Source organism: Diabrotica virgifera, chromosome 6 (assembly GCF_917563875.1).
Source record: "Diabrotica virgifera virgifera chromosome 6, PGI_DIABVI_V3a".
Classification (NCBI taxonomy): domain Eukaryota; kingdom Metazoa; phylum Arthropoda; class Insecta; order Coleoptera; family Chrysomelidae; genus Diabrotica; species Diabrotica virgifera.
Genome location: NC_065448.1, coordinates 230190004 through 230206058, shown reverse-complemented (window position 1 = coordinate 230206058; position 16055 = coordinate 230190004). Strand labels below are relative to the sequence as shown.

The window sequence follows — 16055 nt, the reverse complement described above, 5'->3', positions numbered from 1 at the left end:
AAATTTGACGAATATGAACCTATTTTTCATTAGCTATAACTCTGCTTCTACTAGATGTAGAGACGTGATATATACACCATTTTTTTTAAATTTTTTACAGGCTATATTTTTGCTCAGAATGGTTTTTCGACAAAATACTTACTATTTGAGTTATTTGCGGAAAACCGTCTAAAAGCGTGGATATTTTGTTGAAAAAATGAACATATTCACTGCCAAATAACCCGAAAAGTATTGACTTAGTGAAAAAGCTCTATAGAACAAAAGTTACTTACAATTAGCCAGTTTATCCATTTCCTGACTTTCTTTGGACGAATATTTTTTCACCCCCAAGAGGCCGTGAAAACCACCCCTAGGGCAAAAGCACATATCGGCACAATATCACTTTTTTCTTTGACTTGTTAGCTATGTGTATGCCATATTTCATGTCAATCCAAGCGGTTCTTTAAAATTTAGAGGTTTTGCAATATTTTACCGTTAAAGAACGGACTATAAGGGTGTCTAGTCGGATAAACCCTGATATATGGGAACAGTGGAACAGGGGCAGTTTTAATTGAGGAACTGGTTAAAAATTTGGAACGGTCAGACCACGAAAACGGCACATTTATTTTGTCCGACAGAATAGACTTAAACTCTCCGAACCGAGATTAAACTCTCATGCAAAAATCAGACCGCTATTTATCACCTGTCATAATTCCTGTCATTTGACATATTCCACTAATTAAAACGCCCATTTGGTGATAAATAGCAGTCTGATTTTTGCATGAGAGTTTAATCTCTGTTCGGAGAGTTTAATTCTGTTCTGTCGGACAAAATACATGTGCCGTTTTCGTGGTCTGACCATTCCAAATTTTTAACCTGTTCCACAATTAAAACTTCCCCTGTTCCAGTGTTCCCATATATCAAAGTTTGTCCGACTAGACACCCTTAAGCTATTAACAAATTTTCAGCTTGCTATTAATTAACTTTTTTTTCATACGCGGGATCCAGACCTATTAGCTTTTTTAAGGCCACTCCACATAATTCTATAGTACAGTTTAGATAAGTATTTAGTTGTAATTTATGATAACTAATTAGTATTTAAATTTTCTTCAGTAAAAAAATCCGATTAATATTTTGTGTCAAAACTTTTAGGATATGCGTGAAATGTGTGAAGCATCGGTAAATTTATGTTTAAATCATTTAGCTTTTTTCTTGGTTATTTGAAATTCACTTCCATAAAATAATAATTGTATATATAAGTGTATATCATACCAGGTACACTATTATTGACGCCTCCCAATAGACCATCGTATGAAAATTGATACATATAAACATCTGCAAATTTGGATTGAAGTTCAATTTGTCTACAGATTCCAGTGGTATATTTAGCATCAGTTGCAAACTGAAAAAGAGATCTCAAGTATTATAAAATGGATTTCAACTTTGGCGCCCCAGAAAAGATGAAAAAAAGCTTGCCACCCTTACCCCCGGCTTCCTCCTAAAATCCCCTTCGTAGGAGGACGGGGTCATAAAACATTAATTTACCAATAATCTGTAGGTACGTCGTAGAAAAATATGTTTTAAATGAGAAATGTAGCTGAGCTAATTTTGAACAATAAGTATTGTTTATTAGAATTTTTTTACGTAAAATGAACAGTTTCCTTATAAACAACTCTTGAACCGACCGGCGGTTTTAAATCAGTATACGAAAGGGAAAACAATTTTTTAAATAAAATCTGGACATGAAAAATTGCCTCAAATAAAGTCAGATTTTATAAAGATGTTAAATAAATAACTTACTTACTAGCCAACGCCCACCCTTGGCATGTTAGCCATTTGGCGGCGCGCTGACCAGTATAGACGAGCCGTTTCTCGTAGGCGATCTTCATCCTCCTCGGGTGGGTCTGTTATCAGGGCTGGGCACTCTGGGAGGTGAGCAGCATCCATCTGGGGCTGATTACATAGTGGACAGTTGTCATTTTCACGGACGCCGATGCGATGTAGATGGGAGGCCAGGTAGTCATGCCCCGTAGTTGTTCTGAACGCGGCTACACTGATGGATCTCGGCAAGTTGTGAGGGATTGGTGACTCTATTAGGTGGGCCCAAGATTTTCCAGCACCGGCTTGTATTTGCTGGTCTTTTATCTTCGCTTTGATTCCTCTTTTAATGGTGGACTTTGCTGATGTGTACGATTGGAAGCTAGGGGGCTGTGGAAGAGTAGTGCCTTCTTTTGCAAGTTCATCCGCCGCTTCATTCCTTTCAACACCGACATGACTAGGGATCCATTGTAAAGTAATCAGCCACCCTTTTTCCAGCAAGTTCGATAGTTGGACGCGGCAAGATATTGTTTGGGCACAGTCGGTATATCGATTTGTCGACAGGGCGAGGATTGCGGCTTGGCAGTCGATGAAGAAGGCAACTTTTTGGGGGTGTTGTAGATTCTCGAGACTTTTAGCGGCTTCGTGTATAGCAGCAATTTCGCCATCATAGTTGGTGAGAGGGGCACCCACAGCTATGGAGCCTTTGGAGAACGTTGAGACATATCCTGCTCCTGTTCTTCCCGAGTCCGGCATCGAGGAGCCATCGCAGTAGATGTGGAGCCACTCATGCGCTGGGTAATTGGTGTGTATCGTCTCTAGGGCGGCTTTCCTTAGGACAATGTCTGACGATAAGTGCTTCGGGTCGTTATGGTTTTCAAGACGCAATTCTGTGTTTGGTAGACAGCGGGCGAGTGTAGTTTGCGCTGGGAAGGGGGCGGCTTTCGACAGGTCAATGTGGTATTTTTCCATGATTTGATTTGCTACTGTAAGCGGAGTGGTTTGTGTTTTAAGACGTGAGGCTGCTTGTCTATATTCGTCCCATTTCTGTGGAAGTATTCGTCTTTGCCTTTCTCAGAAGGTTAACGCGTGTTGCTCTCTGCGGCATTGTATTGGTTCAATACCGGTCTGGGCTTCCATTGATGTAATCGGTGTTGATTTTGGAGCACCGGTGATTACGCGAAGGGCAGTGTTCTGGGCGACTTCAAGCTTGGAGGTGGTGTTTGTACTCGCAGTTATTGTAGCTTCACTCCCATATTCTAGTATCGGCCGGACATAGGTTTTGTATGTTGCTACCAAGACATCTTGCGTGGCGCCCCATTTTGTTGCTGTGAGACGTTTGAGCAGTCGACATCTCTTTGTGGCTTTCTCTGCAATGTCGTCAATTTGACGTTTTCACGTCATTTTCTTATCTATGCACACCCCCAGGTATTTTGTTACATCCTCTCTTTCCAGGTCGACTCCTTTGTATGTCAGCTTGACAGCAGTCTGCTTTGTTGAAAGGGTAAGTACTTGATATACGGTTTTGGTTGTACTGACAGTTAGGCAGTTTTTATCCGCCCATTTTTCTAGATTTTTGAGAGCCTGGTTCATTACTCCCTCGAGCGCTTTCAGACTGCTACTTGATGCCCATATTAGGAGGTCATCGGCATACAGGAGAGCATCAACACCAGGTGTCTTTCTAATCATTGCGAGCACATCGTTTATCATTAGGTTGAACAATTGACAGCTGATGACAGCTCCTTGTGGCAACCCTTGTCTTTGTAGTCTGAATTTGGAACAATGGTTGTGAAATTTGACTCTCTGATACCTTTCATCGAGAAAAGATTTTATCCAATTGAACAGTTTACCGTCAATTCCAGACTTCGCTATCTTGTGTAACAGCAAACCTCTCCATACTGTGTCGTATGCAGCTTTGAGGTCTACTAGCACTGCAACTGTTGACATCTTACGGTGGAAAGCATCCTTGACTTTTTGAGCAAACTCGACTACATGGTCCATGGTGTTCCTGTGTTTCCTGAAGCCAGCTTGTGCGTCGTCAATCAGTTCAAGATGGGTTATGGCTCGGTTCAGTCTGTCCAGAACCATTTTTTCGGCTACTTTGCATAAGGAGCTTGTGAGGGATATTAGCCGGTAGCTATCAGTCAGGCTCGGGTCTTTTTGTTTCTTTAGGGTGGGTATGACCTCGCTCTTCCTCCATTGACTTGGGACTCTTGAATTCCATGTTAGGTTAATCAAGTTCAGAATGGTGTTTTTGGCTGCGGCACCCAGATATTTAAGCATTTCCGGGTACAACTCGTCAATCCCTGCTGCCTTTTTCGTTTTTGTGTCAGAGAGAGCCGCTTCCAGCTCTGATATCGAGAAATCTTCTGTACAGATGTCCTTTATACTTTTGCTCATCCGCCAGGGAGTGGGATAGCGCAACAGTCTTGCTCTCTCCCTCTTATTTATCTTAATATTACTCACTTTTGTGTAGTGTTTACAGAGTTCGTTTGCTATATCGGCATGTGTAGTGAGTTCTCTAGCCATGCCTCTCATTGGCATTTGCTGTTGCTTGTTTCCATCATTGTTTAGCGTAGTAACGAACCTGTGCGCTTTGACGCCGTCTTTTCGGAAGTAGAGCTTAGCAAGGAAGGATTTGAAAGCTTCTCTTTTCCCTGACTTAATGGCTTGAGTTAGGATCGCTTGTCTCTTTCGAAGCTCTACACAATCGTTCATTTGCCTGGATTTTTCAGCTTTGCCCCTGGCTTTATTTCTGGCAGCTTTCAATTTGGATAGCGTTGGGGACCAGAAAGTCTTATACCCCTTAATTTGACCTCGCGGTATGCACTCTTTTGCACATTTAAGTATGGCCTCGGTTACTTTCTTTGCTGCTTCTTCTGGTTCTTGTAGTGTTAGTTGAGTAAGGACTTCATCTGTGCATTCCGTGTACTTTTTCCAATCCGCCTTTTTAAAATTCCAGCGCGGGGAGCGGTTTTGGGCTTTTTTGTCCTTTGCCAGTTTGCATGTCACTAGCAGAGCGCGGTGACCACAGCCTGCTGCGTCGTCCAGGAGGGTTACACTGGTCTTCCCTGTAATGTGTGGGTGTGTTACGACAAGATCGGGCCTTGATTGACTTCGTCTAAACGATAAGAACGTAGGTGGGGTGTTCACTACATCAAGATAGTTGTTATCCAAAAAGTCCTCGAGGTGTTTCCCAACGTTGGTGGTTCTAGAGTAGCCCCATCTCGTGGATGGACTATTGAAATCTCCAATTATGATGGTACTTGGCTGGATTTGTTGCTCTACCAATTCCAATGCAGGTATATTATCTGGCGGATTGTATAGTAAGAAAAGGGTGACATGTTTTGAGTTTTTCCAGACTTCGACCTGGAACATTTCCAGTTTATCTCTATCCTGCATTTCGTGGATTATGTTAGTCTTGCATACTAGAGGGGTTTTGATTCCGATGATAATTCCTGACGCTACTTGTCGACTCCTCTTCAGCACATGGGTTGAATAGCCAACTGTAGAGTAGAGGTGAGGTGTGTCTGTAGCGGCTCCTGCCTCTACAATGACATATATATCAACGTTATTTTCGAGAACGCTTCGTTTGAGTTCTAAAAACTTGCTGTTGCTTAGACCTCCAGCGTTCCAGAAGATGACTTTGAGGTCTGCGTCGCTGCCCTGAGAAGGGCCGTTTCGAGTAGGGATTCGTGTGATCGTACCTTACGATAGACCACGGACGCGAGCAACTCTGTCCCCTTGTTAAATAAATAAAAGTTGCGCGATTTGTGCAATTTTTACGATTCTCATGAGATTAAAAAAAATTTATCAATTTCATTGACGATCGCTGTGAAATGTCAATTGTTATAGCTCAATCTTCAAAACCTCCTCCTCCTCCTAAGCGGCTTCTCTATTGAGGTTGGCGATCAATATAGCAAATTTTTCTCTGTTCTTTGCTTGATGAATTCCCATGTCATTCCCTGTTGTGTGGGTTCAGTCTCTGATGTTTCGGAGCCAGAATTTTTCTTTTTTCCTATACCCCTTATTCCTTCGATTTTGCCTGCAGCTGCTCAAATTCCCTATGGCGCATTATGTGTCCTAGATATGACGTCTTTAATTTTGATTGTATTGACCAGATGAGGACGTGCGTTCATTATTTCCAGTACTTCTTCATTTGTAGTTCTGCTGGTCCAGCTTATTCTTAGCATTCGGCGGTACATCCACATTTCGAATGAATTCAGTTTGTTGATATCATACTGTTCTAATGTTCAGGTCTCACAGCCATATAACAATAGACACACATAATACTTTAGTGTCCTCAATATTATTGTGACTGATAGCTTGGGGTTACAGAGCATTTTAATCATGTTTATGAAGCCAGACCTTGCTATTTCAATGCGTCTTCTAATTTCTTCTAAGTAGTCAAACTGACTGTTTAGCTCTATGCCCAGGTATATGAGGCTTTGGCAACTCTGAAGGGTGATACCATTGATTTGTATCTTGGGTGTAATTTGTTCATGGGGGTCCTTGTGGAATACCATGATTTTGGTTTTGGAAAGGTTAATATCAAAGCCCAGTCTGTGACTATCTTCTGATAGTATGTTCATCAATATTTTTAGTTGGTCTTCTGTTTCCGCGAATACTACAATGTCATCGGCATATCTTACATTCTTAATGATGATTCCATTGACTCTAGCACCTTCAGTGCGATCTTCAAGAGAAGCTCTGATGATATTTATGTTCGGCATAGACATTAAATAGTAGAGGGGGCAGAATGCACCCTTGACGCACTCCTCGTTCTATGTTTACGTAATTGGTGTTTTCGTTGTCTGTTCGAACGCATCCTGTGTGGTTCCAGTATGTATTATTTATTATAGCTATGTCGTGTCCATCCAACCCTACTTATTTCAGCATCTCAATCAATTTTTCGTGTCTAATGCGGTCGAAGGCCTTTCTATAATCGACAAAGCACACATACAGCTGTTTTTGAACCTTAAGATACCTTTCTGCCATTAGTGTCAATCCCATAATTGCTTCTCTGGTGCCTGTACCTTTTCTAAAACCATATTAACCTTTAACTACCCGCGCATCAAGTTATAACATAACTACACGCGTGGCGTACTTTTTACGCCACAAGAAAATACACTTAAAAACAGCGGATTTGATTAATTTTTTTTGAAAAAATACACTTAGTTGTTTGTTATAAACCTTATTCGGCATCAGTGAATACTTGGAGTTCCTTTTCAGTAAGCAAATTGGGATTTATAACTGGAATCATGGAATAACTGGATTCCATGATAAATAAAATTACTAATAAAATTTTTTTATAGTGTGATTTTTTACAGGAGAAAAAGTATTGTTTATAAAGATAAATATATTTTGTGCCATAATGACTAAAAAACAATTAAAATATGTACTTATATTACGACTTATAGTAATATAATTCTGGGGTATATTGTCCACCACCGGAAACAACAAATAATAAAATGTAAATTACGATCTTTCCAGAACGCCGATTATAACGAAACTAAAACCAAATTGTAAAGCACATTCCAGTTATACGTCAGCAGGGCCGTCTTAACCCGGGGGTGCAAGGGGTGCGAGGCACCCGGGCGCCAAGTCCAAGGGGCGTAATCTGAACACTTGCTAGGCTACTACTACATTGTTTGATTTGCTTGTCTGGATAATGTTCAGAAGAAATGCGTTCAATGTGCTTCCCCGTTTAGGATTTTGTCCTCTTCAGGGTTTGAGGTGAATGTTTAGTGTTGGCAGCAAAAGCAAACAGTCCGAAAAACACACTGGGGCAAGCGCCGTGTCCTGGTGTTCTTGGAGTTGCTAGGCTCAAACTTGCGCTTTTTATCCTTAAAAAAACTACAAATAACAAATGCACTTTCGGTATTTTTTTACAAAGGCTATTAAGGCTTTTAACTACACCTACGATATAGAAATGAAATATGAAATCCATTTAGATTATTCCGGCAATAATTTAAAAAAGGTGACGATATACTATTTTGACCAATATTGAATGTGAACTGACAATGAATCACCATCTTGTAAAAATTATCAGTGTATCCGAATCGCCGCGATAAATCGCAGCAATTTATTGTGACGATAAATTGCTGCGATTTATTGAATATTTTAAAGCTGTTTAGACGCTGCGATAAATTGTTGCGATTGATTATAAACTGAAACAACTCGATCGTTACAATAAATTAATGCAATCCGATACCAACTCCAATCCAATTACAATTCCGAAAAATCGCTGCGATTTACCGTTTACACACAATGATAAATTGAAGCAACTCGATTGATATTTATAAATTGTTGCGATTTATCGCTGTGTCCAAACGCTGCCTAAACAAAATTTTAAAGTTGACTTCAATTATTATATGTATATTGGACATTGCCATTGCAAAATTAAGTGAAAGATTTGAAATGTTGAGGGAACATAATTATAAGTTTTCTTTCATGGAAAGTATATTGAGTTGGAGAAACTCGGAAGAACACTTAAAAAACAACACAATGTTTAAATTTACAAAAAACTAGCGCTTGGAACAGATCTGACATAGATTATGAAGATCTATTCCATGAGTTAGAATAATTGTTACCAATATTTTTTAAAAATATAGACACATCTCCACTCGATATTTGAAGCTACATATTGATGTGATCTTGATTATTGATATGAGATAATATTCTTATATGTTACTTAATTTAATCAATGTATTAATACTAATCTAATTAATTAACCAGATCACATATCAATATGTTTTCAATCTCAGGGCGAATTATAAATTAATTACTTACTTCCGTGGCTTCTAAATATTTCTTAATGGTTCCTAATCGGGATAGAAAAGAAAAGAGTAAAAAAAATACACATATGGGTTACAATTATAATCAAAATATTTTTTATTTTATTTAAAAGGCAATCAATGCTTAATATTTGCTATTTCTTATTATTCTTAAACATAACATTTACAAATGGGAATCTTATTTCCTTTTGGTTTTCAATTGAAAGTTTTTATTAACATTTAACTATTAGGAGTTATTAGGAACAACTCTATTTAAGTTTGATGAAGCTTTTCTGATATTATTGATTATGTTATTCAATTTTTTATGTGGAATTTAATACGAAAACCCATACATTCATGTCCAAACAAATGAGACTGACCTTTTCCTGGTGAACTGAAAATGTCCTCACACAAGACCCTTTCCTGCTATCCTTGGCTGCGATCAAACCTCGTCCTGGCTTCCAGTGATGTTCTCCTTTGAAAAACTAGCTCGAATAGCTCTCGTTCCTGCTTTTGTCGTGATGCTGTGTTCTACCTTTTTCGAAACTGCTATCAGCTACCGGGACACTCTGGGCTCAAGGAGGTTCTTTTACTCTCGACCTGGCCTACTTCTCGTTCCACGATAGATACTCCACACTCACGGAACTATACCGGCTTTCTCACTCTCCGTACACTACCGTCTACTACTCGACTTCACTTCTCGACAGCTCAAAACATTCTGCTCTCACTTTGTCATCCATTCCCCTACTTTCTAAATATCCCTTCCAGATTCACAAATCAATTTTCCACCACCAACTCTCATTCGTAATATTCCTCAAAACCAATTTTTAATCTTTCTAAATATGCTTAATGGATTTCAAAAGAAAATATTTAATTCCCATTCTAAAATACTTTCTAACTATTTACAAATTTTAATGACCTATTCTCTCTTTCAAATGAGTCTTATTTAGCATAGGCTAATGATCGAAACCTTCCGCGAAAAACGATAATGAACTATCATCTATTTCACTGAGTTTTATTTAGCATAGGCTAATGATCGACCTTCCGAGAAGAACGATAATGGTACGCGTCATTCACTTTGTTTATCTAAGCACATTGTTCCGAGTTTCGTACGCTTATTCTAATCACTTCTTAAAATTACATATAACAATTTGTTGTATACAGGTTGTTTTAAATTTATATGCCCGTGGTTGAGAAAATTGAAATTATTTTATATTAAATTGAATTTTGTTTATAATTATCAAAATTTAATTTTCATATCAAATAGAAATATAACAAATCCCCGCCTTGTATTCGATAAAATTTATCTGCATTTTTAAATAAATTTTCTCGAGGCAAAACCAACTCCCTGTATATTTCCTTACTTTAATCTACTTCTTATATCCTAACTTACTATCTACTTCATGTAATTCTGTCTTTTATTCGTGATATTTGTATACATCGTGAATATTATAAATTCCTCGGATCTTTTCCGAGTTCCTGTGCCTCAACTCATAACTATTTATCCCATTTTCATTATTCACGATGTACGGGCCTTCGAAAACAGGCATCAACTTTGCGCAAATGCCCCCAGGAAGATTTGATACTCGTAATGCCCTCACGAGTACTTTTTCACCCTTTTGGAAAGTCACTGGTCTTCTTTTTCTATTTTGTTCCTGTCTTTGGATATATTTTTCGTTGCTTCGCCGTAATCTTTTCTGTACGGTTTCAATCACCTGTTGATATTCTTTTGGCTCTTGGTCTTCCCATGGCCTTATCGGCAATACACCCTTCATGATGTATTCTGGGGTCTCTTTTGTTACTGTGCTCGGAATTGTATTTAGATACCTTTCTATTTCCGCCATTTTCCTGTCCCAGTGGCGATGTTGACCATCTGTTGCAATGCGAAGAAATTTCGTCACTTCCTGTATGAATCGTTCCGAAGGATTACTCTGTGGATGCCTGATGCTGACAAAATTTGTCTCTATTCCTCGTTTTCGAAGTTGTCCCTTGAAACGATCATTTCGGAAATACGTTGCATTGTCCAGTAGGATCTTTTTTGGTGTTCCTACTATGGCTATAAAATTGTCGATTTTTCTTAATATTTCCTCCCCCTTTGTGGTGCAGCAACTATATAATTTTACGTATTTTGAAAACACATCCACCATTACCAGAATATGTTTGTTCCTTTTAGTGGTCATAATTAGATCGCTTAACATATCTATTGCTACAATGTCTAGTTTGTTTCGGGCTTCAATATTTTTGGCAACATTTTCGTTTTTGAAATTCCGACTCTTATATTTTTGACATACATCGCACTTCTGGGTAATTTCCTTTGCAATGCGGTAATCCTGTCGGCTGATGTAATTTTCCCTAAAAACGAGCCAAACTTTTCTGCTACCGATATGCCCATTGTCCTCATGTAATTTCTTTATTATCTTTTCGGCCAATGTCTGTGTCACTAAATATAGTTCCTTTCCGTCTATTCTCTTAAAATATATGTCATTTTCTACTTCCGCTCTTCTTTTCTCTCTTTCCTCTAGGTCTTCTTGGTTTGTCCTTATCTCATTTAACGAATATATCCCTTCTTCTTGTATTAATCTATTTAGTCCCACCTGTAGAGTAATTGTTTCCTTTTTTCCCGTGTCCTCATCCCGTGTTAGAGCGTCGGCTATTATGTTGTCTTTTCCTTTTATATATCGGAACTCAAAATCATACTCCTGTAATAATAGAATACCTCTATGTATTCTATTATTTACTAATCTATTCTTCATGATATGTACTAAAGCTGCATGGTCTGTTTCGATTGTGAATTTTGCTCCCAATAAGTAAAACCTCAATTTGTTTACGCAATATAGTACACTGGCAAACTCCAATTCTGTAACACTATATTTTCTCTCATGTGTTTTAGTCACTCGCGATATAAAACATATCGGCACTTCTTGGTCGTTTTGTATTTGAGACAGAACTCCTGCAAATTTTTGTATGGACGCATCAGTTCGGAGTATAAAAGGTAAATTGTAAATGGGGTGGTATATTTTCGTTCCTTTTGCGAATTCTCGTTTTAATGTTTCGAAAGCTTCCTCCTGTTCTTCTTTCCAATTCCATTTTATTCCTTTTTTAAGCAACTTTATCAGAGGGATTTCCTTTTGGCTCAAATCGGGAATCAGTTTTTTAAAATAATTAATCGTGCCAAGAAAACCTCTCAATGTTTTCAAATTCGTTGGTCTTGGGTATTCATCTATGAGCTTGACTCTGTCTTCGGATAATCTTACTGTTTTGGTGTCCAATTGAAAACCCAAATAAATGACTTCTTTTTGAAAAAATTGACATTTTTCAATGTTTAATTTCAATCCCGCTGTGTCCAATTCTTCCAGAATTATTTCTATGTGTTTCAGATGACTCTGAGTATCTTGTGAAAAAATTAATAAATCATCGATATAATGAACTATGAAATCTTCGTGGCGATTCAAAATGGTATGTAGAGCTCGGACGAGTGCAGCACAAGCACTCTGCAATCCAAACGGCACTACCTTAAACCGGTAGACAATACCATCAATAGAAAAAGCGGTGTAGTTTCTACACTTTTCAGCTAACGGTATCAACCAAAAACTGTGTTTTAAGTCAATTTTCGAAAATATGTGTGACCCGGTGATTCTTCCAAAAATGGCCTCGATGTTTATAGGTGATTCATATTGTGATACAGTGTGCTGGTTGATATTCCTGGCATCTAAACATAATCTCAATTCTCCACTGCTTTTCTTTACTATCACAATCGGGTTAACATACGGTGAATCACATCTTTCGATGATTTGATCTTCCAACATTTTATTTATTTCTTCTTTCACCTCTTGTCGATACTTGTATGGAATCGGGTAAGTCTTTGATCGAAAATTTCCCAAGTTTTTCACCTCAAATGAATGTTCGTATTTTTTAGCCACTCTGTTTTCCTCATTGATCAAAATTTTCGTAGTTTCTTAACATCAACCGCAATTCTTTTTCTTTCCCTTCTCCACATATCAATTTTCTGTCTTTTTTCTCAGATTCTTCACACATGTTTACCGTGCATTCTGCATCCTCGTTTGCATATACCTCCTCTTCAAATACCACTGTTTCAATCATATTCTTTTCACTTTCATTTTTTAGCTTTATTTCTTCTTCTCCTGAGCCCGTCTCTTCTTTTGAGGAATCCCAGGTTTCCTTTGTTTCTGATACTCTCAAATTTTCTTCTTCTGGGCTCAACTCTTCTTTTGAGGAGCCACCGGTTTCATTTTCTTTTATCTTTTTCTGACCTTTTCTCCTTTTTCTTCTTTGTCCTTGCTTCGCTGCCAAATTCATTTCCACTGTTTGTTCTTTACCTGATTCGTCCGTATTTTGTTTCTCATGTTCCTTGTCCTGTTCTTTTTCTTTTTCTTCTGTTAGTTTCATCGTATTATTTTTAAAATCTATCACTACATGTTTTTCTGCCAATTCGTCCACTCCTACTATCATGTCATGTGACATGTTTGGCATTATTACACATTGTAGTGCATACATATTCTTGCCCAGTCGTACCATTACTCGTATGCCTTCATTTATAGTTGCCAATGTCCGTTTGTTTGCGCCCACTAAATTTACCCTAGGTATTTTATAAATTAAATTTGTTAAGTTAACTTCTTCTATTAGTTTTCTGTTGACCAATGTTATTTCAGATCCAGTGTCTATCATAATTTTAATTGGTTTCTCGTTGATAAATCCATCCACAAATTTTAAATTAACTCCATTTTTCTTTTCGTTGTTTCCTGCCAATTTAATAAACTCCTTGGGGTGACAAAAGATTCCTGTTTGATTTTTGGTTTTTAGTGAGCGCCGTCGTGAAAAGACGCCGGTTGCTCATCGTTGTTTATATTTTCGTCATAATGTCTCTCTCCGTCATATTCATCTGTCTGGGTATTATTTACTTATCTTCTATTTTCTCTTGGTCTGTCGGATCTGTTTCGGTTTTCTCGATATCCCTGTTCATTTTGTCTACCATTATTTCTGTTTTCTTGATTTGAGCGTGTGGTGTTTCTATTCTGGTATTCTCGATTTCTGTCCTCATTCCATTGCCTATTTCTTTGTTCATAATTTCCTCTTCCGTTGTCTCTATTTTCGTTTTCCCTTCTGGGATTAAAATCTCGTCTTGTATAGTCCCTCCTATTTTGATTTCTATCTCTGTAATCTTGTGTTTCTCGGGGCCTGTAATCTTCTCGCGACCTTCTTGATTTTCTTTCTCTTAGACGTGATTCTCTTATTTGTAGGAATTGGCATAAACTATCTATGTCTTTGTAATTTTGCAATGTGATATGGTCTTCCAGCGTTTCCTCGAAATGTCTTGCAATCAGTTCGACTAATTGTTCCGATGAGTAATTATATTGTAAATGTTTTGCATTATTGTAAATTTGCAAAGCATATGTCCTTTCTGATACACCCATCCTATCATTGTATTTCCCATTTTGCAATTCCTTGTTAATTTCCAATTGTTGGACCTTTCCCCAGACATAATTCAAAAATTTTTGTTCAAATTGTTGCCAATTGCCGAATTCTTCTTCTTTACTATCGAACCATAGGCTTGCTTCATATTTGAGATGGTTTCTGATAGTTTCTTTTGCTGTATCGAAATTTCCGATGTGTTGTATTTTCTTTTTCAGGCTATTAATGAACGGCACTGGGTGTAATCTTCTTACATCCCCGCCAAACCTTATCTTCACGTCATCTGTGCTATGTATAACCATTTCTCTTCTTTCTCCGACATTTTGTTGCGTATTGATTTCCGCAATCTTTCTTTCCACTTCTTCTATGTCTGCTTGAATAGCGTTTTGCAACTTGTTTTCCAAACTTTCCATTTCTTTTTTCTGGCAATTCGTTAACTCCTTCATTTTATTTTGAATTTTCATTTCTTGTTCTTTCATGTGGTCCTTCATTCTCATTTCTTGTTTTTGCATGTGATCTTTAATTTTCATTTCATACTTTTCTATGCGTTCCTCTATTTTCTTATTGTTCTCTTCTATCGCTTGTTTTGTTTCCTGTTTATTGTCATCCATTTTTTTCTCCACTTTATCCATTTTCTGATCCAATTTTTGTTGTGTTTCATCCATTTTTCGATCCACTTTTCGTTGATTGTCATCCAGTTTTTGTGACTGGAGTTGCATCAGTTGTAATAGTTTATCTATTCCTGATAATTCTTGCTGTTCTGATGCCATGATTGTCGTGTCTAAAATATCTTCTTGGTCTGAATGTTCTTTTTGTTTTTTTTTTGTCCTTGCTTTGGCTTCTTGTCACAGACATTTGTTTTCAAGAAGTATTATCCCCGCCAAATATGAAATTTTACTAGTATGTTACCAAGACGACTTTTTTTTTACCCAAATATTATAAATTGTCAATAAATATATCAAATGTAAATATCGTAAAAATAAAATATTAAATCAGTTATGTAAAATTTGTACCTAAAGAGATCTAAAATTTTATGTTATCAAATGTAAGTATCTCACTTTTTACCACAGGCATATAAATTTTCAAATACCGGCTTTACTCTTTCTATCCTTCAAATTTGCCACTAGAAATACTTTACAATGCTTTCCACGTTGGACGACAGTTGATTTGATCTTGATTATTGATATGAGATAATATTCTTATATGTTACTTAATTTAATCAATGTATTAATACTAATCTAATTAATTAACCAGATCACATATCAATATGTTTTCAATCTCAGGGCGAATTATAAATTAATTACTTACTTCCGTGGCTTCTAAATATTTCTTAATGGTTCCTAATCGGGATAGAAAAGAAAAGAGTAAAAAAAATACACATATGGGTTACAATTATAATCAAAATATTTTTTGTTTTATTTAAAAGGCAATCAATGCTTAATATTTGCTATTTCTTATTATTCTTAAACATAACATTTACAAATGGGAATCTTATTTCCTTTTGGTTTTCAATTGAAAGTTTTTATTAACATTTAACTATTAGGAGTTATTAGGAACAACTCTATTTAAGTTTGATGAAGCTTTTCTGATATTATTGATTATGTTATTCAATTTTTTATGTGGAATTTAATACGAAAACCCATACATTCATGTCCAAACAAATGAGACTGACCTTTTCCTGGTGAACTGAAAATGTCCTCACACAAGACCCTTTCCTGCTATCCTTGGCTGCCATCAAACCTCGTCCTGGCTTCCAGTGATGTTCTCCTTTGAAAAACTAGCTCGAATAGCTCTCGTTCCTGCTTTTGTCGTGATGCTGTGTTCTACCTTTTTCGAAACTGCTATCAGCTACCGGGACACTCTGGGCTCAAGGAGGTTCTTTTACTCTCGACCTGGCCTACTTCTCGTTCCACGATAGATACTCCACACTCACGGAACTATACCGGCTTTCTCACTCTCCGTACACTACCGTCTACTACTCGACTTCACTTCTCGACAGCTCAAAACATTCTGCTCTCACTTTGTCATCCATTCCCCTACTTTCTAAATATC

The 16055-nt window shown here is 37.4% G+C and overlaps 1 protein-coding gene across 1 annotated transcript in view; it reads right to left on the bottom strand.

The window, feature by feature from the left end:
• The window catches only part of LOC126886783 (juvenile hormone esterase-like), an 89956-nt gene that overhangs the window by 28624 nt on the left and 45277 nt on the right, over positions 1 to 16055 (bottom strand). Inside the window, exon 9 of the mRNA XM_050653822.1 lies at positions 1252 to 1381. Within this exon, the coding sequence (XP_050509779.1) occupies positions 1252 to 1381 (130 nt within the window). The remainder of the gene's footprint in view (positions 1 to 1251; positions 1382 to 16055) is intronic.